The sequence below is a fragment of the Colletotrichum graminicola genome (genome assembly GCF_000149035.1).
Source record: "Colletotrichum graminicola M1.001 genomic scaffold supercont1.15, whole genome shotgun sequence".
Taxonomy (NCBI): domain Eukaryota; kingdom Fungi; phylum Ascomycota; class Sordariomycetes; order Glomerellales; family Glomerellaceae; genus Colletotrichum; species Colletotrichum graminicola.
In genome coordinates, this window is record NW_007361019.1 from 512,820 (window position 1) to 534,102 (window position 21,283).

Sequence of the window (21,283 nt, forward strand, 5' to 3'; positions counted from 1 at the left end):
TACAGCAGCCTAGCCACCTATTGTTATAGGTATGCTATTTCAATTGATGGCATTGATGCTCTACTGTGACCTCGAGGAAGCAGCATGAGGGGCCAGGAAGCGAAACGTGTTTGCATGAAATCTTTCAACATCTTAGGCAGGTAAGATGCAAACAAATGGAAATCATCGTTCCATGGCTCAAAGAGATGGAATGGAAAACCTGATCAAAGATTTTCCGTATCCTTGTGCTGTGGGTATGCGCAGCTTTCTCACCTACATCGTGTCGGCCAAAGAAAAACAAAAAAGGAAAAGGAAAAAGACGAAAAAAAGAGGAAAGAAAAAAAAAAAAAAGACAGAAAACCAAAAGAGCAGGGAATGGAATAGTCCGATACAACTCGACAACACGCGACGTTGCCTTCCCGTTTTCCTCAGGCCGGTCGGTCTGTCAATTTATAGACCCGACCCGGCGCCGATCTCCACTTTTACCGACGGAACGGGTCCGGCACGCGACATCCGCATACATGGGAGCGGCAGCCGAAACATCACGGGTCTCCCCAGCTCTCGTACAGCAGAGGATACTTTCCGAAGGTTCTTCAAAAGACCTTCCCGCGCACCCACGCACGGTCCGGCCGACAACCCCCCCCCCCCATGCACGCGCCCTTGGGAATGCGTTCCACTCGACGCCGCCAGCCCTAAAGACCCACGCCACAGGTCCACCCCACGCGCTGAACCGCCGCATCCATTCCCTCGCCCGAAAGGCGACCCGGTTGCCCCCACCCCCCACCCTCGGGAACATGGGGCATGGCCTCCGTCGCTTCTTATTCATACGAAGCGGGACCGTGTCTTGCCAAACATTTCGCTCTCATCGCCCAAACCTGAGCTGGCACGGGCGCAGACTCTCCGCTTTTCGTCAGTGGATGGGTGCTTCTGTATTCCTGCCATGTCACTAACAAAATACCAACATTGGAGGTTATGCCTCTGTGACAAAGCGTGTAGGTGCGAAGCGTTGATGTTGCCCCCTTAACTGGTGCCGGAATATTGTGGAATGTCGCGGCATGTTTCCAGTAAATGCACCTGTTACTCAGAACTGATACCCGTTACGGGAAAGCGATACATGTTAAAATGACAAATCTATAATGGACGCTACGAAAAGAATATACCCTATGATCCAAACAAATGTTTTCAAGACCAGGCAAAACCCTACACGAATAAAACCTCGCCATAAACACAGGTCCTCTGGAGACGCTAGCCAAGTTTGATGGGATTCGTGGTACCCCTTGTGGGAGACTCTAACAAAAACCTCAAAATTTACAATAACCTGCTTCGAGGAGCGACAGGCTTAGAAGAAGCCGTTGCTGGGAATCGCGACAAATATGGCGGCAAAGACGCCACCGACAAGCAGGGCACACAGCATGGCCTGCACGAAAATGGTATCCTGGATGGTGCGCAGAGCAGGCTCCTCGATCCAGACCTCGCGGTCAAAGACTTTGCGGACGACGTTGCGCTTCTTGTACTTGATGACCCAGGGTTCAGATTCGAAACTGTTGGCCGATCCGAACGACTCGAACGAGGTCTTCTTGAGGTCGTTCTCGTTTTCCTCATCGACAAACAGCTCCCAAGGGCGGACGTGGCGGTGATGCATGCCGTGCAGAACAACACACATGCCCTTGTAGGCTGCAACCAGTGTGGAGATGCCCAATACCCACCCGATCGCGGCCAGCGCTCTCCAGCCGCGGCCTGCACGGCTGATGGTGACGAGGATGGCGACGACAAAGGCAGCGATGATGAGACCGATACCCAGACCGCGGGCAAAGAAGACACGGGCGGGATTGCCGTTGCAGATCGACCATCGGATAAAGTTGGGGTGTGCTTGCCGACGGAGCGAGTTCTCAATGACCTTGACTGCGAGACGATAAGCACTGGGGTGCGTGGTAAAGGCCAGTGCGTGAAGGGTAGCATCACGGTCCTTGGCCGACAAGTTGAGCTGTCGCGGCGCTCCCTCCATGATATAAGTGGCAATGACGCGATCCATTTCTTCGCGGAACGGTTGAATCGAAACTATTGACAGTCAATATCTTGCCAACAACAGAAAGGGATAGCGGGTAGGAGACGTACAGGGCTGCTTGGCGCCTGCGGCAGTAAAAGCATCACTGGCCTGGGAGCGGTACGAGGCGGCGGTGGAGGCGCCGTGAGAGCCGGTATAGACGGATTCCTGATCGTTGGGAGTTCGGGGTGGGGTGGAAAAAGGGTTAGCAGCATTGGACTCCTCGATGATGGCAGCGGCGGGACCCTTCTTCTCGAAATACGTTCCTTTGAAGATCTCCTGGCCGGGCTTCTTGTGCATTCTCTGCGATTTCTCCTTGGATAGGCGCTGGAGAACTTCGGCCTCCATGGCCTCGGTCCATTCCGGAGCAAGGGCCAGGTCCGAAGTCTTGGCCTCACGGAAGCGATTCTGATACTCGCGGTGCCAGAGGAAGAACTGCAGATTTTCCGCAGAGAACTCAACGTAGATGAGGTAGTTCATGAAATCGCGTACAGTGCATGGCTGATAAGTCAGCGACGAGAACCGATCACGGGAGCTGTCTAATACTTACAGGGCATGTGCCGCCGTTGATGATTTTGTCGAATGTCAGCGACTCGGGGATGCCCGGGATCGTGCCAGCCTTCCCGGAGCGTAATGACAATGAATTTCCGTTATGCTTCTCATCACCGCTGTCGGATACGTCGGAGGAACTTTCGCTGGCAGAGTCGTTGACGTACATCGGTCGGCGGTAGGTGAGAGGTAGGAGACCCATGATGAAGTATGTTGGACGAGTGTTACGACGCCCAGGTGATTCACAGGCTCGGATAAGATGAGAGAGAGAATCAATAGAGTGGAATCAAAGGGACAACTCTAGGTTCTACAGGTTTGGGTAAGAGTTGAGAACGGATGGCAAAAGCGTGGTTTGTTCTTGGGGTAGGTAGTTTTGGTGTCAGGGCCGAGCGATAACGTTGAATAAGGATGGCTGGGGGGAAAGGAGCGGGAAATCAGGGGATGGGGTGTTCGGGCTTGAAGTAAGGTTGGAAGCAAATACACGAGCTACTTCACAGACGAGGCTGGTGCTCGGTCGGTACGAAGGGCAGAAGGACTGAGAACTGAGAGTAGAAGGAGGTAAATGACAGTCAGGCCTGGAACATCGCATCGGGCCGAGGCCGAGGGAGGAGGGAACTGAGGGCTGATATACCAGCCGAGCGGGAGGCAGATTTCTGTATTTGAGTGCCTAGGTACCTTGACAGGCCAGGTTCAGATAGATTAGTACTTGAGTATCGGGTTAGACAACGAGGGTCCACACACACTTGAATGGCGAGACGAGACTGCATGGTTGGACTTTGACCGGCCTCCCACTGACAAACTGATTGACAGTAGCTGAGCCAAGCCAGGGCGCCGGGTGGGGCCTGGAGAGGAAGAGGCGTCCAAGCACGGATTGCTTCTCTAGCGGAATGCGGAAGAAGGAGGAGGAAGACCTAGTGAGGTGTCGTTGTGGTTGCTTCCCGGTCTTGTGGGTGTGATGGTGATATCGAGACACTTGGCGAGGATGGGCAACGACGGAGAAGTGCTAGCGCCGACATGGATAGTATCGGTATGGAGGTGATAAGGAGTTAGTGACCAGTTATGTAGGTAGATATTAGAGTACGAGACATATGCGGGATGCATTGGGGTGTGTGCAATGCTAGTCTAGAGCGCCGGAAAACAAGAAGCAAAGACAGGGCGCGCTGGCTAGTTGCTTCTGAGACAGTGCGCCGTGCAAGACAAGAACATGACTTTCGTGCCTGCCATCATTCCCATCGCCATTGCCGTAAGGTGACAATGGAGGGAAGAATGCGACTACCTGCCTTGCACGAAGAGACTCGGAAAGAGACGATGGATGAAATGCATCGGGCACCTACCTACCTTATCTGGTGTGTCTGTGTACGGCAACCAGCCCCGAGTGCTTGGTCGCGTCCTTTCCGTCCCCATCGTTACTGCCCCACGGGCCAAGTGGCTACTCGCATAGTAGGAAGGAAGGAACGAACGAATGAAGGAAAGACAGGACCAACCCCCCCCCGCAGCGGCAAGATCGTGGCGACTGGACTGGGTGGCTCGGCACTAGCATCTCGAGCTTTCCTCAAGAAGCAAGGGTCGTCTCTTACGGCTAAGACATTCAGCAGCTACCATGTACGTGCTGCTGCACTTGGGTTTCTTGGCGACTGCGTGTGTGTGCGCGACTGCGACCTGTGTCTTGCAAGACGACTTTTGCACGCAAACTCCCACGCCCACGAGAGTTCCATTCGGCATCGCAGAAGATCGGCCAGAACTGTATGGAAAAAACGGTCTACCCTCGACTGCTATCGCCGTGTCTTGGGACCCGGGCCGCCTGTTTAAGGCCGTGTCCGTTCTCCACTTCCCTTTTCCTCATCCTAGAGACTGGAGCTCGTTACCCGCCCTGCCTGCTGGCTTGCTTGCTTTACTCTTTGGACCAAGGCACGGACGGCTCTGACAATCGATGGCTGGCCCTCTCTTTGTTGCGCCTCGCTCCAAATCCGACGGCAATAGACTTGTTGGAGGCGGCATGCCTCAGCCTTCTTCCACTAACTCGCCCAGCGGGTGTGGGTCCTGTAGGTTGTTGCCGACTCCAGAAGGTAGGAGGTACAGAGGCCACTGAGGCCACTTGGACTGTATCGAAAGAAAAGAAACGGCAAGTGAGAGAAATATGCACCGTCTCCTGCTGGGAAACTCCGCTCTGGGCTCGTCCAATCCGAGTTTGGACCAGGAGGAAGCCACTCGTCAAAACAAATAGCGCCCCTGCCAGTGACTAGCGCAGGCGCAAGAGCAGCCGAGAACAGGCTGCGAACAGACAGCCGACGACACAACGACGTTCATGAAAGACTATGACGGTCCCAGCCGGTCGGGTGATGAAAGCACCCAGCAGAGGTACATACCTACCTACAATGTACAAAGCAAGTATCTAACTCGAAGCAGGTACATCGAAGAGATACCAAGGTACCTCAGTGGACACAAAAGGCAAGGGCCACCCACCCACCACCCATTAGGCGGCAGGCACAGATCAGATCTGCCTACCCCTGCATACATGGTCCGTGCTTCTGCACTGAGATCTCATCTCGTCATCCATCGTCCTTTCCCATCCGTCTCGTCCCAAGGCCTCCTCTCATGATGGTTGCACTCACTTTTCTTTCCTAGGTAGGTAGCTAGACTTGGACCTTTTGTGTTTCTTCTTTATTCCCTTCTTTTTCTTTTTGTACACATCTTCTCATCGACAATAACACCTGTACTGTACACAATGCCGAGGCGGCTCTGCATGTCGAATCCCACTGACCGGAACCCCCCTCATTTACGCTTCCAATCAACTCAGCCATCGAAGCCACCGCCCAGATTTGACCTAGACCAGGTCGGTAGGTCGGCCACCGAATCAGCGACCTGGATTCATCTGCCTTTGGGCTTGCTAGCATGGCTGGCTGTGCTCGTTCAAGCCAGCCTTTGTTCCATGGATGCAAGATCTCGAGTCCATCTTGCTCTCGATAGCACGTCGGTCTGTGCTGACTCGATTGAGCTAGGGATCCGACGCAGGCCACGTTAGATAGCTCAACAAAGACCACATCTTGCGCCAAGCGGGTTAAATCTCGATAATCTCCCAGCTACTCGGCACCCTCCACTGGCCAAGGAGCTGAAAGGACCCTAGCGCAAATCATTGTTTTCACTGGGTCGCTTTTCTTGATATATCGCCGATTGTGACCCTACCCACGACCCGAGAGGGGAGGGATCGCCGGGAGCATTCCATTCTCACAATGTCCTGCATTGACTCACCCGTCACCACAATTGTGAAGGTCATGGATCCCGGCGGCTGCTCTTGATGCGGGTTGTAAGACAGCAATTCTGAACCCGAGGCGATCCAGCGTTGCTAGACCAAACCATGACTGGATTCCCCGTCTGGAAGTGTACAAGGGAGCACCCATCTGCTAGCAACAATGACCTCGACGCATGGCAAGCTAGTCTCAGATACCCAGAGTTCAGCGACAGCCGCCACTCGAACCGTTGGTCCCCGTTTGGTTATCTCAGTCTTACGCAGGGGACTGCTGACCTGCCCCGACCAGGGCCGCCATTTCTCAGTAGCGGCGGCGACCGGCTGCTGTCAAAATCCCACCCAGCTTGGGTAAACATTCCCATCAACCGCCGCCTCGGTTCAAGTTAATTGCTAGCATTTCCTCTTGTCACTTTCTTTCCGAGATCGGTTTCCGTCAAAGCACCGTCGCAGGTCACATGGCTTCTCTCAAGCAGGCAAGCTGGATCGCCGGCCTTTTTGCATATTTACTGCCTCGTGGAAGCCTGGGTCGTCCATGTGGGCGTGATGGGAGCCGAAATTGTGGAAAGACTGCAGCCAGTAATTTGTTTTGCCCGTCTGAGACGGCTGGTGGCAAAGACCAGATGCCTGGCACATGGTTATACAAGGGCGATTCCTCAGCAACCTCACCCTCGCCTGCGAGACACACTTCCTTTTGACAAAATCCCCATGTGACAGTCTTTCCAGAAGACAACGGCGAGCTATCTTTTCTTCAAATTGATAGTTTCAAGACATTGACCCCTTGCATCCGTACCGCGAAATGAGCACCCCACGCTGCCACAGTGCGCTAGTCGGTAGCGAGCAATTCGATCATCACATCCGCTTACGAGCGGCTACGGCGGTACCAGCCACTATTCAGGCTCACTACACTCACTACCAGTGCTGCTCGGTGATGGCAACGGTGTTGACGTCCACACCATCGCGGAACCACCTCTGCGTCTCGTCGATCTTGACATCGTTTCCGCTCATCTGCCTCTTACGCATCAAGCCGTTCTCGGCAAAGGTCCAGTCCTCGAGGCCATATGTCCGCCACCACTGGCCCGACTCGTCGTGCCACTCGTACCAGAACTGGACGGCAATCTAACTGACGGTTCAGCCGTGCTCTCAGACGCGCAGTCATTCATACTTGTTTGGGAGAGGAAAAGAGAAGGGGGTATGCGTTACGCACCTTGTTGTCGGTGAAGGCGAACAGCTCCTTGCGGAGTCGATAGCCGTCCTCCTTCTCCCACTTCTTGGCCAGCCACTGCTCGATCTGGTCACGGCCTTGGAGGAACGTGTCCCTGTTCCGCCAGATGGAGTCGACAGTGTATGCCATCTTCACCTTAGCGGGGTTTCTGTGGGGCGAGGGTCAGTCTGGCGTGTCCGATTCACGCGGAGAAGGAGGAGGGGGCAGCTTACTTGGTGTTCCAGGCGTCTTGCGCCGCCTTCACCTTGACCTGCGCCGTTTCTTCGGTGAAGGGCGGGAAGGGTGGTCTGGGCTCTTCTTGACTACTCATGATTGAGGATACAATGATGCAAGGAACTTGGTCTCCACGAGATCATATTGTTACAATGGCAATGGGTGTAGTTATAAAGGACAACGCAACGATGCCGTCAGAAGGGAGGAAAGATGCTGCAGCCAATCACATGCCAGCATGACATATCCCCCCTCCCCCGGGATTTCGGGGTCTGTCAGCGGCGGCGTTGAGGCTGAAACGATTGACAAACACCGTTCGGGTTTTGATGAATGGCTCCGCGCACCGTCGGCCGGAGAGCAGGCGTTCGGAGCCCGAGGTCTCTGGACAAAACAGAAGCTTGATGCGAGCATCACGAGCGCTTAACACACGATGACAGTGTACTCAATGCTTCGGCCGATATCTTTGGGCTGAGTTTGTACCCCCCCTCTACCGGGCCGGTCGACCATCCCGAACCATGCCCGCCACGATGACAAACCCGGCTTCCCGATTGCGTACTCAAACCAAGGCGCAGGCGCCTTGGCACCAGCAGCAAACATATCTCCGAAGGACGTTGGCTGATGGCCGACGGGCTGGATGCTCGGACGGCCGAGTAGGGCTCCACGTTCGCCCCACCAAGGGGAGTAGAGAGGAGGGAGGCGAGGCGAGGCGAGGCGAGGCGAGGCGAGGAAGGGGAAGGCACTGGAAGGGCCGGGGACCGGAGGTCCCAACCGGACGCGGCATACACTCCCCGTCTTGCGTCATGTCGAGAAACGAGCGGTGGGCCGCAAGGGTTGCGCCCGCCGCCCACTTCTTTCTTTAGTCACAGACTTGGACGTGAAGATCTGAGTCGAGGCGGGAGACGACGGGGAGAGGGGCGAGCAAGGCAAAGCAGGAAGGGGAAAGGAGAGAGGGCACAAAAGAAATAGCATTCCCGGGGCCGAAGCTTCGCCGCCCGTCCCGCGAGGGGGGAGGAAGGGGAGGGTGAGGTGGTATCCGTTTCTACTATCTCCTGAGGCTCCTCTCAAGTTATACAAATCATCACCAAAAAAAGATCCACTTCCCTGGAAGCTCGCAGAATCGGCTCGGGCCCTGACTCGGCGATCGCTCGACGACAACCCGCACGCAGGTACTATAATTCGAGCGCCCGTCCCTCTCTCTGGCCCTGGTTTGAGAACCTACTTTTCCCATAACCAACAAACAACGAAGAACAGTCTCAACGAGCTCTTCAACCATTATCTTTTTCTCAACTTCCCAAGCCAAACCCAACTACCCTCCCCCCAATAAAAAATGTCTGGTCTCAAGGTCGGCGAGCCGTTCCCCGAGAACGTCTCTTTCCAGTACATCCCCTACCAGGAGGAGACGGCCGACTTCAAGGTCTGCGGTATCCCCGTCAAGTACGAGACCTCCAAGGGTAAGTCGTCGTCGTCGTCGTCGTCGTCGTCGCCTCTCAAGCATCATCGCGGTCGAGCAACTCGTGCTAACGTCTTCTTTTTCTTCCCCCCCGCGCAGAGTTCAAGGACAAGAAGGCCGTCATCGTCTCCATCCCCGGCGCCTTCACTCCCACCTGCTCCGCCTCCCACCTGCCCGGCTACATTGAGCACAAGGACGAGCTCAAGGCCAAGGGCGTCGACCAGGTCATCTTCCTCGCCTACAACGACCCCTTCGTCATGTCCGGCTGGGGCAAGGCCAACAACATCAAGGACGACTTCATTGTACGTTTTTTTTTTTCCTTCTTCTTTCTCTCCCTATTTTTCCTAACCCCTCCCTCCCCGTCATACGTGTTCGCACAGCTGGCCCCTCCTCTATCCCGTGGAGCTCTCAGATGGTTTTGTCCCTCAGCTCTGCCCCTCCACCTCTCACCGACTCCCGATAACCACGCTCCCCCACCACACCCCCCACTCTGCCCCTCCTTCCACTCAGCATTGAAGCATGATACCACAATGTCCTGCGCCCACCCTATTCCCCCCCTCCTCTTTTGTCACGCAATATCCCAATTGCAACGGTGTCTTCTCATCACGGCAAAAAGAGAAAACAAAACAAGAAAAGAAAACCGGAGGAACGGTGGCTAACCTACGCGCCCCCCTTAGATCTTCGCTTCCGACCCCAACGCCGAGTTCTCCACCTCCATCGGCTGGAACCACGGCGAGCGCACCGCCCGCTACGCCGTCGTCATCGACCACGGCAAGGTCATCTACGCCCAGAAGGAGTCGGAGCTCCAGGGTCTCGAGGTCTCCGGCGCCGAGCCCGTCCTCAAGGCTCTGTAAACAAACAAAAAAGAAGGGAGTTTTCCATCAGGAAGAGAGACACCCCCCCTTTTTTTGCTCTTTTTTTACAACGTAAACGCCGTCGAGAAATGCAGTTATGAGAGATGCCATAAACAACATACACATAGAACACTAGAGAAGATGAAGGAGCAAAGGGGATATAGAGTGCGCTTTTAGACAAAAGTACCCTTCAATTCCAACCCCCCGCCTCCCATATATACCTTGGACGGATTCGTCCAACTCTACGGAGTACCTGCTATATAGAAATCTTTTTAGAGCAAATGAAATAAATGGGTTTTCCGTTATGAAACACCCCCATGCTGGAAAGTCTCCGAGGTTTCCTGTTCTCTTTGCGCTCTGCGTCGTGTCTCATGTCGGGTTTGTTTTATATAGACTGGGAGATAAGATCCTGTAATGCTGAACTGGGCAATGAGTGGAGAGTGGCCCGGGATGAGGGAATTCCTCCAAGTCGAATGTACCGATGCCGACTTGGCTGGGCGGAGGGGGGTTGTCCTGTCAGCAGTGTCGGAGAGAGAGAGATAGTGGTGACTTCAAGTCTCGCCCTTCTCGCGGCTAGGAGGACACGGATTACGCGGGGAAGTGGCGAGAGATTGGGATCGAGGGAGACATCATTCCGAAGCGCGTGGGGATGACGGGGACGAAGGGGGAGGGGCGGGCTGTTTTGCGGTCTTCGCTCAGAGACACAATCGCACAGTTACCAGCCGCCTCGAACACGAAACCTCGGTCCTCCCAGGCTTCGAGAGACAACCGGCAATCACTGATGGTCATCATAGTCATCAACGTCCACGCTGGCCCCAGTCACAGTTGGTCGACACACCCCAGACAGTTAACTTGGTAATCCCGTGGGACAATCCATGCATTCCGTGCTACCGTGATTGTGTAGTTATAGAACCAGCCGTCAAAGCACAAAGAACCCTCGACTCCAAATAGTTGAACCTGGTCGTATTGTCCCATCTTGATCAAAAGGTTCACCTTGCGGTCCTCCCCACCAGCCAGCCGCGGACCCGTGTGGCCCGAGGCCATTGCTGCACTTTCGCCACGCCCAAAATGCCCATGCCGAAATTTTTTAACGTCTTTTTTCCTGCTCCAGTCACTTTCAAAAGGATTTCCCTCCCATCAAAAGGGGCCGAAGAGTGCTCTTAACGGGTCCGGGCCTGGACCTTGGGGGCGGCGCCCTTGGAGCCCTGCTTGCTGGTGATGGGGGCCTTCTTGCCACCGGCGGCGGCGGCCTTGGCCTTCTCGGCCTTCTTGGCGGCCGCGGCGGCGGTCTTCTTCTCCTTGGACTCCTTGATGGCGGCCGCGCGGGCGGCGGAGCGGGCCTCGGGGCGGAGGTTGCGCTTCTCCTTGATCACATCGAGCGAGGCACCAACGATGGCACGCTGGGACTTGACGGTGCGGCGAGTGCGCTTCTTGGCGACCTCCTGCGGTGGGGGTCAGCCATCTGTTTTCATGGCGAGCATCTGCGTGCGAGGCGGAGACTAGAGCTTGAAAAGCAACCCAGGTTTGCAGCCAAGTCTCGCCGTCCGGCTCGCGCGGAATGGGGGACGGGGTGATTCAAAACGCACCTCAGAGATACCCTTGCGGTGCTGGCGACGGTACAGGACGGTCCAGGCGATGCGGCGAGGGTTCTTGCGCTGGAGGAAGAGGGACTCGGACTTTCCGTTCTGGAAGCGGAAGATCTTGCTGTCACCACGGACGTAGAGCTTACCCTGTAGTTCAGAGTCTCGTCAGCGCATGTCCTTCATCTCACGTCCGTTGCCTCGCCGTGCTCTCTCCGTGCAAGTCATTCCCTTCTCATCGATCGTGAAGCCAATCAACCATGCTCTTTCGTTCCATAACCGAGTCGTTTTGCCCACATGCACCCCTTCTGTCCATCTAGGAGACCTGGCCTCCCGCTTGCCCAGCAGCTCCAAAGTAGCTCCTTCGATCGATGGGAGAGATGATACCGGAGAGGTTGGGGAGGAGATCTGTTCATCGTACCTTGCCAGGGTAGATTCTCTGGCCCGAGAACGTGTCGTCGTACGTGCGCATCTTGAAGAAAGCTGTCAGAACCGGTCCAAAAAAAAAAATTGCACTCAGTTGTTCGCCCCCTCGACCCGGTGCACTCGTCAAGCCAAAGCGGTAGAAACGTCGAGAAGCAAAAGTCGCGAATGTCGATCGGGAGTAGTTGGCGAAATGGCTAGACGAGCGGACCGGGGGTTGGGCTCCAACGAGACTCGAAAAAACGAGGGCAGGGAAGCTATTGCACGTACATTGGCGGTGTTGAATGCGAACGTTTGCTGACTTGTCGGTGATGTGGTCGAAGGGTTCGGGGGGAAGGGGGGAGGGTGAACGACGGCGCACTTTCGCGAGATTCTCAATTTTCGACACTGGAGGGCGGGCGCAGGAAGGTGTGGCTCCGGGAGGGAAAGTGTGCCCTGGCCCCACAGTAGCGCCTTCGCTTAACCGAGCGCGTCACGTGGACGGCGACGACCACCAGCCAGGCAGCGTTTCCGTCTGGTGTGTCAGGGAAATGTGGCTGGTGCCTCTTGCCCTCGGCGTAGTGGGGGAGATGATGCCCTGTGGCGCAGCCGCCCTCAGCCCTCCAGCGCAATGACGCTCTCTGAGCGAGTCCATTTGGCCCCACTATCTCGGGTCTGGCTGAATGCTCCGGGGCGTGAACTCCGGGTGTGGGAAATGCCAACGCTAAAGTCGGGATGACCAGCTGGCTGAGGGCAACGAGGCCTTTGAGAGACAGACTGCGGCTGCAAATGACGGCCGACCCCGATCAGATTGCCGACGTGGTCCTGCGGCAGTTCCAGAAGCTACCGGCCAAGCGCAGGCCCCAGGTCAGAGACAACGGGCTGCACGAATGGGTTCCCCTGAGCGGCATTGTTGCTGAGAAGGACGGCGTCTTGACATGTCTTTCACTCGCGTAAGTTTTTGCAAATGGTGATGGTTTGTAAGAATTAAAAAGACCCGTGGTTACTGTTTTAAGTTGTCAAGCTCGTCAAAATGCTCTCATGCATATTTTTCTCATCGTGATTAAATAGTACGCATTTATATCATGAATATATAGCAACATAAAATCCCACCACATTTACACCCCGTCACCTGGTCATGAAACGCAGGCTAATAGTCTTACAGGACGGGCATGAAATGCCTCCCCGCCAGCAAGCTTTCTTTAGCCAAAGGCAACGCACTCCACGACTGGCACGCCGAGGTCCTCGCTATCCGCGCCTTCAACCGCTGGCTGCTAGACGAGTGCAGCAGCCACCTGCAAGGTACCGCCTCGGAATTCATCAGGAGGCGGGAGGCCTCGGAGGTATCCAACGACTCACCCCAGCCGTTCGCTGTCAAGGACGGCGTCAAGCTGCATATGTACTGCTCCGAAGCTCCCTGCGGTGATGCAAGCATGGAGCTCACCATGGCGGCACAAGACGACGCCTCCCCTTGGGAAGTGCCCCCAGCGCCGACGCCGACGCCGACGCTGAACGCCACCTCCGGCCCCGAGACCGCCGTCACGGCATCCGACGTCGGGTCCCTCCCCGGACGGGCCTACTTCTCCCAGCTCGGCGTCGTCCGCCGCAAGCCGGCCCGCGGCGACGCGCCCCCGACCATGTCCAAGTCCTGCTCCGACAAGCTCGCCCTCAAGCAGTGCACCTCGCTGCTCTCCTCTCTGGCGGTGCTGCTCGTCCACCCGGGCAACGCCTACATCTCGGCCCTGGTGCTGCCGGACTCGCAGCGCTCCGTCGAGGGGTGCGAGAGGGCCTTCTCGGCGCGGGGCCGCATGAGGGCGCTGGCGGGCCGGCGGTGGCAGGGCGGCTACCGGTTCTCCCCCTTCGAGGTAGCGACGACGGCGCGCGAGTTTGGATTCTCCCGGAGGACCGTCGGGGCGCGAGCCGAGAGGGTGGCGGCGAGCAACCTGGCAGCGGCGTCGACCGCCAGCGGCGTCGACGAGGGGACGATGGGGGGCGTCTTGCAGGGGCGGAAGGCTTTTGATGCCAAGGGGGCGAGCGCCGTCTCCAGGAGGAGGATGTGGGAGCTGGCGGCCGCGCTTGCTGGGAGCTTGGGACCCGACGGGGAGGCGTTGCGGCGCGCTGTCGAGGTGGATACATATGCCCAAGTGAAAGGAGGAGACCTCCTGGCGGACAGGCGTGAGGTCAAGGAGAGCGCCAGGAAAGAGGGTTTGGCGGGGTGGGTTGTGAACGTTGGCGACGATAACTTTTCCCGTCCGTAATGCACGCCCAGGTTTTCTCGTGTCTTGCCGACGGGACTCGTCCAGAGCAGCTCACAATCCGACAGTCATCTTATCACACCACCGTCACGCCATCACATGCCATGGGTCCTCACTGTCAACGTTATTCCACGTTGTTCCACGGTTTTTGCATTGTTCATTATGCAGAGACTCGTCGTCGGATGGGGGAATATGAACGTGAACCTCATTGTTCTCCCAGAGCATGTAGTCTGTAAACCCTCATGGGATCCGTTTTTCGCGTGTGTCCGGCTGGGGGGTAAAAAAAAAAGAACCAGGCAAAAAGGCCGTTCGTGTCGATCATTGCGTTTTGGAATGAAAGTTTACTCTTTTTTTCCCTTCCCATTCCTTAATCCAGACGCTTCAGATGATATATCCACGGGGACCCGGCACAACGCGATCAAACTCCCAACCAAAGCAAAAATGGAAGAAGAACCGTTGGGGGGCGGCTTTCCCTTAATTGACCTCTTTCATATTGGATTCGCTCTACTCGACCTTGCTCTCGAAGTTCTCACCCTCGACGAGGTCGGGGATGTCGTCCTCCTCGCCGTCCTTGCCCTCCTTCTGCATGTTCTGGTAGCTCTCGGCGAGCTTGCGGAGAGAGGCGAGGGAGTCGGGGCCGAGCTGGTTGAGGATGCCGGGGACAAGCTCGGTGAGCTCCTTGTCCTCACCGTGGCCGTAGATGGCGAAGGTGTTGGCGGGGACGGCGGCGTGAACTACGGTGGGTTTGTCATCTTAGCAAAGGCCCATCTGGGGTGTTTGAGAGAACAGAGCTTCCTCGACGAGGCGAGCCCAGAGAGGAAAGGGAGGTCATTACCCTTGGGAGCGGCGAAGTGGATGACGTTGCCGTCAGACTTGAACATGTTGACCTCCTCGATGGCCTGGATGGGCTGAACGTTGAGCTTCTTCAGGGCGGCCTGGAGCTTCTTGTCGTCGGCGGCGGAGCGCGCGGGCGCACGCTTCATCTTTCTGCGGGGAGTACCCTTTCCGCTATCGTCGGGCGAAGAATCGGAACGTTAGTCATTGTAAACTGCAACATCAATTGTGCGACGGGTGGCTTGTGGGTTCTATTTTCTCTTTCTTTTTCGTCGGTTCGGCGAGGGAGGAAAATGGGATGGAGGGTAGGTGAGGGGTCATTTCTTCGGAGGTCACACATACCCTGCGCGGCAAATAAGTCAGTCAACCTCATTTTCAATCGACCAACCCCCCCCCCCAAAAATCAATGGCGAAAAGCAGATTGGAGAAAAAAACATACCGATACGCGCCGAGGCGCCGAGCTTCTTAAGGCGTTCCTGAACGTCCGACATGATGGGCAGATGCTCGAACTTTTGACGGTTTGAGGGGGAGGGGGAGGAACGTGTTGGTTTTGCGGGTGGGGGAAGAGTAAGAAGGAGCTGTGCTGTGCGAGGCCAGGGCAATTAGCAAAAATTGTTGGAGGTGGGAAAAACCCGGGCGGGCAGCCACCGACCGACCCCCCCTCCTTCTCTGGCGAGCCGACAAAGGGTTTCCCGTCCGGCGCCCCGGCGCGGCGGAGCAAAAGAAGCAGCTTACCGTAATTCGTTCGTCTCGTCACGTCCCGTATTGCTCTCAGTATCGTAAGGCTGAGCCGCTTCCTGAGCTTTGGGCGAGCAACCTGATGATGGAGGTTTTGTGCGTGCCAAGACTTTCCTCGCTTGCGGAAATAGTATGTGCCGGGGGAGGTACGTATCTGCTTTTTTCTTGGGTTGGGAGGGGGGAAGGGCGCTTCACCGAAGGCACACCGAATAAATGGGGACCGTGGCAGCGAACTTTTAGCTTTCCATCTGTGGAGGGGATCAACAAACGTATCCCGCCGCGGACGAGATGCAGTGCTAGTCGATTGGTGAGAGTCGAGTTTGAGATTTGATCTTCTGTTCCCAACACATGGCATATTTCATGATGCAGCCCGACCGACCCGCCAAGGCGCCATTCGTGAGCCTTTGAGGGTTGGCTCTGTGGAGTTCAGAGGTTGTCATGGTATCTCTTGTTGTTGTACAGCCGTCCGCGGCATATCCCCAATCCCTAAGCCCATCACGTATAGTACAGTCTGTGGACAAGAGGCAGCGCTTCAGTCCAGATCATTCGAAAGCCCCGACTCTCTTCTCATCGTGTCTTGCTGGGCCTTCAGCTCGGCTTCCCTTCTCCTTTGCTCTTCGGCCCGCGCCAACCTCTGTCTCTCGATATCCTCGTCCCGTACTACCCAAACTGCGACCCGTTAGCTGAAGCCAATATACGAACAGGAAAGGCGATAACGCACTCGGCTTGTCCGACTTTGAGTACTCCTTCAACTTCGTGACAAACTGGTCAAACTCGGCCTGCGTCTTCTCGCGGTTGGCCAGGCTTCTCGCCTGCAGCTCGGGGTTGTATCTCTTGAACAGCTCCTCCTCCGTCGGCGATACCCACATGGTGAAGGCCGGGCCGCCAACGCAAATGGCTCCTCCGCTAAAAGGATTCGTCAGTTCTGCTATTCGCAGCGGCTTTCTTTTGGGCGGAGGTTTCTTGACGTACCCGAGCATCATCTTCCCCCACAGTTTCCAGTTCGTAGCCTTCTTTGCCATTGTGCCTGATGTTCGTGGAATGTAGCGGCGGCCGGGGTGCGGTGGTTCGACAAAGCTCCAGAGTTAGCGTCTGGACTTTGGGCTTTTGCGACGAAGAGGCAATCCTCTTCCAGTCGATGACGAACCTGACGCGCTTGATTGGAGATCAACCACCAGCTCCATCCCGTTTGGGCAGGCGGTGAATACCTGCCTTACTTACCTAAGCAAGAAATGTGGCTGGTTGGTGCATGTCGAGAATTGTGGCTTGTGCTTTTGCAAGTGATGTCTCGGTTGGTACACGGCATACATGATACATACCAGCAATTACCCAAATGAGTTCAGTGCATCTATATGTTAAGCCACATAAGCAACAGCATAAACCGACCAGGAGACCAAGATGCCTTCCCTCTCCATGCAGCAACGCGACCAGAGCCTGCTCCCAGTCTAGCGCACCATGCTCTCCCAGTTCATAATCTAGCAGTAGTACGGAGTACTCCGTACATGCAAGAGAGAGCAGGTTCGTGGCGCAGTAGGGCAACCTGTGTGGTCAGCCAGTCTGGGGCTGTGGTCCGGTCCAACAATAATCATTTGGTGGTTGGTATCGTGTCAAATCACTCGCCGGCAGGCGGCGCTCCGGATCGACAAGATGAAGAAACAAACCGACACGCCAGCGTCCAGAGCTGCAGGAACGCAAAACGCTATCTGAAGTGCCGCCCCCAATGGCGAGTCGAAGTCGAGCGCCGGCCCCCGCGATTTGCGGCACGACACGACATTGCTGGGAACAAGGACACGAAAGCGGGCAGCCTGCCGCCAAGCCCAACGCATGTGCCATTGGTTCTTGTCACTCAACTTTACGTGGCCCAGCATTGTCGCCCCTTTCGTTTTGTCCGTTTATGTCTGTTTGCCCCCCCACCTACGGCCGTTGTCTGATGTCTGGTGGGTGTCTGACGTCTGCTACCATGACAACACCGAAAACTTGGCTATGGGGGGGGACCGTTACAACTTACAGCGCTTGATTGCCTGTCCAGTCGGCGAGTGGCTTCATGAACCGAACTGAAGTGTCTGAAGCCCTGGGACTGACCCCTGCGGGCAAGATAGTTTGCGGCTGACGACTGGAGCATCCACTGCCATTTCCTTGGCCGTACGTCGACCGGGCCGAAAGGCTCTCCCATTCGACATTGGGGGTTCCACCCCGGGCATCGGGCAAGGAGTGGAGTGAGGCAAGCAGGAGGCGAACCCTCATGACACCGTCGTTACGCGATGCGATAGGGTACTAGTGTCGAGGCCTCCTGAGGATGGTTCAAGGGCTGATTGACGAATGACGCGGCTGCGAAGACATCCGGCTACCAGGACATCCATCTCTGCTCCCCCCCTGTAGAGGAAAAAAATAGTATTTACTAAACTACACTCATGACTTGCCTTCGAGATGAGAGTGCATTTCGACGAGTCATCATCGCCAGGCCCGCCCGCGAGGATGAGCAGGATGAGGAGAAGAAGGAACAGGGCTATCGGCGGTGCTTCGGGGTGGCTGCGTTAACAGGCATTTGGTGCCCAGGGAGGGGGGGATTCCGCAACCATTTCAAGCAGCAGCAACGCTCCGAGCAGCAGGGTGGAAGACGACGGGAAGCCGGGAAGATGAGACGAAATGCGCACAGAGGCCGCTATGAAACCTGATAGCGCGTGGCCGATGGGGACGTGTGCACTAGGCACCTTACAATAGGTAGCACATTAGGTAGTAGTGGTCGCACCTCCAAGAAGTCTTGGCTCTTCTCTACAAGGTTTAACCAACACTCATTGACTCTTACGTCTGGACTGACATCCGATGATATTCCCATGCACGTTCTGCTCCAAGGGTCAAGAGGAATCTGATGGCTACTGGTAAACCTTTCCAGACCCTTACAACTTCGGCATGTGTCATCCATACTGGAAGCCCCCTCCTCCTCTCGAGACCAGAACCTAGGGTACCGGACATTCGAAAGGGGGAGCTGACGGGTCCAATCAAGGTTGCCACCAGGGGGAGGGAACCCTGACATGGCGCTCTACGTATCATGTAGTACAGAGTAGTTGCACCCTGGAGGGAGAAGGGGAAGAGCATTGAGAACGCATTGCAGCATCGCTCGTTGGGCGGGTTACCGGTATTTTCACGGCCCACCCGCCACCACCGCCACAATACACCCAAATAACACATTCCATCACCCTAACATAACCAACTAACCCAGACCCTAACCCAGACCCTGACCACTAACCCTACGCATCTTTTATATATACTTTTAAAGATGCTTAGGGTTAGTGGTTAGGATGGTTAGGGTCTGGGTTAGGGTTTGGGTTAGTTGGTTATGTTAGGGTGATGGAATGGAATACCTACAGTATTCCCGACGGGACTAACTAGAATCGAAAAGAGACTAGCCTAGATGGGCTTAGAGGGCCGTGAAAGTACCAAAAGGGGCCCGTGAAAATACCTGTAACCGTTGGGCGTGGTCCTTGGGGTCGATCCTTGTGCCTTAACAGGTCGGATTAACGACCTGTTCGGGGGGGAGGAGTCAGAACCATTACAGGCGGGATGCTTGTTTACTCCTTGCCTACGGAGTACAAGGGCACGGCATTACACTACGTTTTTTTCGTCTGTGTGGGTGGGAAGCAAAGCCAAAGAAGGGCGGCAGCCATCGGTCGGAGCGTCCCCCAATAGAGGCTCAGATGTCTCTGGGCTGAACGGATGAGGAAAGTTTGGGGTGCATCGGTCCAGCTGAAGATAGCCAATCTGGGACAGTCGGAACCCCGCATAGAGGTGATCGTGGTCGATTGGGCCCGATTCTCACTGTCTCTTCCATTTCTGGCATAAAGGGAGAGAGAGAGAGAGAGAGAGAGAGAGAGAGAGAGAGAGAGAGAGAGAGACAGGAGAGGTGATCCTCTTCGCGGTGGAGACGGACGCGCCGCGGGAGCGTGGAACCCATGTACCCGTAGCCATGACCTCAGTTCCAAGTTGCGGCGCTGGGAGGACCCTCGTTCCAGCTCTCGGACGAACCTCTGCCTTTTTCGGAGAGCATTCTTTTGGGACATTGTCGAAGCTGTTCAGCTAATTTATGTTGGGACGTATACCGCACGATGGAGTGTTATAGCTCGCCCCAGAGCACAGGCAAGGCTTGGCCTAGCACACCCAGCATTGGCTTGCCAGGAAGCAGTTCTGTTCAGCCGCGCTTATATAGTACACTTGGGCATTGCTACGGGCGGGGACGGTGGCGGTGGTGTTTCCTCAATGCGGCCGGCGCCTACTATGTATGTACTGCGTCCGAAGCACAGATGTGCGGCGGTATAGGTAGTCGATGGATGGAGGCGGGGCCCTCCGCAGGGCACTAGGTACCAAAGTAACTCTCGAGCTAGAGGCGGCAGTGCGCGTACCTTGCCTTAGTGAGGTACCATATCGCGTGATTTGGGCTGGCGGCAGTGCAATGTGACGGAGTGGCGTGGTATCGCGTGGGTTTGTAGCGACGCTGCGGGATGAAGGTAATCTCGGGTCGTCAATGGCATGACCGACGGGATCCCCTGAGGTCGTTGAAGACGCAGAGCGACTGCGAGAGAACGGAGAGTCAGAACAGAGAGAGACACGATGAGAGAGCTGAGACAGTAACAGGAGTAGCATCAGACGGGTGAGGGAAGGAAAAATTAAACAGCGAATAAGAGGAAAAGGGAACACAAATGCCGGCGGTGGTTATCCAGCTGGGCAACTCGGCATGAACATACCCGTACGAGCGTGCGAGATGAACGGAACAGGCTCCCGGGTAATAATAGCACCACCCTATCGACGAAGACATACACAACATAGACGAGGAGGAGGACAATGGGACAACCGGTGGCTCGGGAACAGCAACAATGTCCAGGACGGTGAGGGACACGGCCATTGCCGGCGGCTTCAAACACGGGACTGTCGTCCACGCCGGTCGGGTAAGTAGTGCACGATACTCTGAACGGCGGTTACATAGCAATCCTGATTTATTTTTAATCCTTCTTTGGTTTGTTTATTTCATCTTTTGGCTTGTTTCGTCTAGCTCTGGCTCTGGCGACCTTAAGTTGCGGCTCACCAAACGCATCGATCATTATCAGCAACTCACGGACACGTCACATTCGGTCAATAGAAATTACAGCCAGTCGTTGATGGTGTGCAGTTCTTCATAGATGCAAACCAGGAGACATATCCGTACTCGGTCAAAGTACCCATACCTGCATGCATTACGTGCAGCATCGCCCGCCACAGCGGTTGCTATTTTGCAACGGGCCGGGTCTGGTAGACCGAGACACACACCGCCAGGCCCATTGTTGTTCTCCCTTCATCGTCCTCGTCCTGGGTTCCTCTATATCCAGGGGGGGCAGCCAAAGTACCTTGGCTTCGAGGCACAGGTGACTTGCTCTCCACGACTCTGTATCCCATGTACCTTGCAGGGCGCAAAAAGGTACATAAGGTACATTGGCACCCCCCAAGGTAAAGGTACATGTACAGAGCCCAGTCAGCCCAAGTCCCCTACTGACTGTCTTGTCCACTGCTGTGCGACACACACCCACACAAGCCCCCGGCCATCCATCCCGTACCTTCTACGGATACTACGTACCGGTATTCAATTCAACTCAAACCTGCAGGTGCACCCGCCCTCCGCCTCCTTCCCGTTGCCCCGGCCTGCTCTTTTCATTCCCACACGCACACAACTCATACTCACCACTCATTCACTCGCTCATCCACGTACACCAAACTCATACTCTGTCCACACACATCAACACAACATAACACAACACGACAATACACAGCAGCAGCAGCAGCAGCAGCAGCAGCAGCAGCAGACGCACTCCCCTTCATCTGCTCCATTCAGTTCACCCTTTTACATGTGGACACGTGCATGAGCCAGACCTCATCCTTGCCCTTCATTATCTC

The 21,283-nt window shown here is 55.7% G+C and overlaps 7 protein-coding genes across 7 annotated transcripts; 2 read left to right on the top strand and 5 right to left on the bottom strand.

Annotated features, from left to right (window-relative positions):
- Positions 1–1,318: 1,318 nt before the first annotated feature.
- On the bottom strand, positions 1,319–2,774 carry GLRG_04711 (uncharacterized protein; the record flags this gene model as incomplete). Its single annotated transcript, XM_008095396.1, has 3 exons — positions 1,319–2,037; positions 2,095–2,524; positions 2,574–2,774. 3 exons carry the CDS (start codon positions 2,772–2,774, stop codon positions 1,319–1,321), a joined length of 1,350 nt encoding a protein of 449 aa, XP_008093587.1.
- Positions 2,775–6,728: 3,954 nt separating this feature from the next.
- On the bottom strand, positions 6,729–7,351 carry GLRG_04712 (uncharacterized protein; the record flags this gene model as incomplete). Its single annotated transcript, XM_008095397.1, has 3 exons — positions 6,729–6,935; positions 7,024–7,189; positions 7,254–7,351. The coding sequence occupies 3 exons, from the start codon at positions 7,349–7,351 to the stop codon at positions 6,729–6,731; spliced, it is 471 nt and encodes a 156-aa protein (XP_008093588.1).
- A 1,227-nt stretch (positions 7,352–8,578) lies between these two features.
- GLRG_04713 (redoxin) lies at positions 8,579–9,555 on the top strand (the record flags this gene model as incomplete). Its single annotated transcript, XM_008095398.1, has 3 exons — positions 8,579–8,702; positions 8,801–9,003; positions 9,379–9,555. 3 exons carry the CDS (start codon positions 8,579–8,581, stop codon positions 9,553–9,555), a joined length of 504 nt encoding a protein of 167 aa, XP_008093589.1.
- A 1,160-nt stretch (positions 9,556–10,715) lies between these two features.
- GLRG_04714 (ribosomal protein L24e) lies at positions 10,716–11,607 on the bottom strand (the record flags this gene model as incomplete). The annotated part of the gene is made up of 3 exons (XM_008095399.1): positions 10,716–10,997; positions 11,142–11,285; positions 11,557–11,607. The coding sequence occupies 3 exons, from the start codon at positions 11,605–11,607 to the stop codon at positions 10,716–10,718; spliced, it is 477 nt and encodes a 158-aa protein (XP_008093590.1).
- Positions 11,608–12,326: 719 nt separating this feature from the next.
- Positions 12,327–13,795, top strand: GLRG_04715 (adenosine-deaminase domain-containing protein; the record flags this gene model as incomplete). The annotated part of the gene is made up of 2 exons (XM_008095400.1): positions 12,327–12,490; positions 12,703–13,795. The coding sequence occupies 2 exons, from the start codon at positions 12,327–12,329 to the stop codon at positions 13,793–13,795; spliced, it is 1,257 nt and encodes a 418-aa protein (XP_008093591.1).
- A 501-nt stretch (positions 13,796–14,296) lies between these two features.
- GLRG_04716 (NAC domain-containing protein) lies at positions 14,297–15,117 on the bottom strand (the record flags this gene model as incomplete). The annotated part of the gene is made up of 4 exons (XM_008095401.1): positions 14,297–14,526; positions 14,628–14,800; positions 14,963–14,969; positions 15,066–15,117. The coding sequence occupies 4 exons, from the start codon at positions 15,115–15,117 to the stop codon at positions 14,297–14,299; spliced, it is 462 nt and encodes a 153-aa protein (XP_008093592.1).
- Positions 15,118–15,896: 779 nt separating this feature from the next.
- On the bottom strand, positions 15,897–16,386 carry GLRG_04717 (assembly factor cbp-4; the record flags this gene model as incomplete). Its single annotated transcript, XM_008095402.1, has 3 exons — positions 15,897–16,033; positions 16,086–16,270; positions 16,337–16,386. 3 exons carry the CDS (start codon positions 16,384–16,386, stop codon positions 15,897–15,899), a joined length of 372 nt encoding a protein of 123 aa, XP_008093593.1.
- Between the last annotated feature and the right edge of the window lie 4,897 nt (positions 16,387–21,283).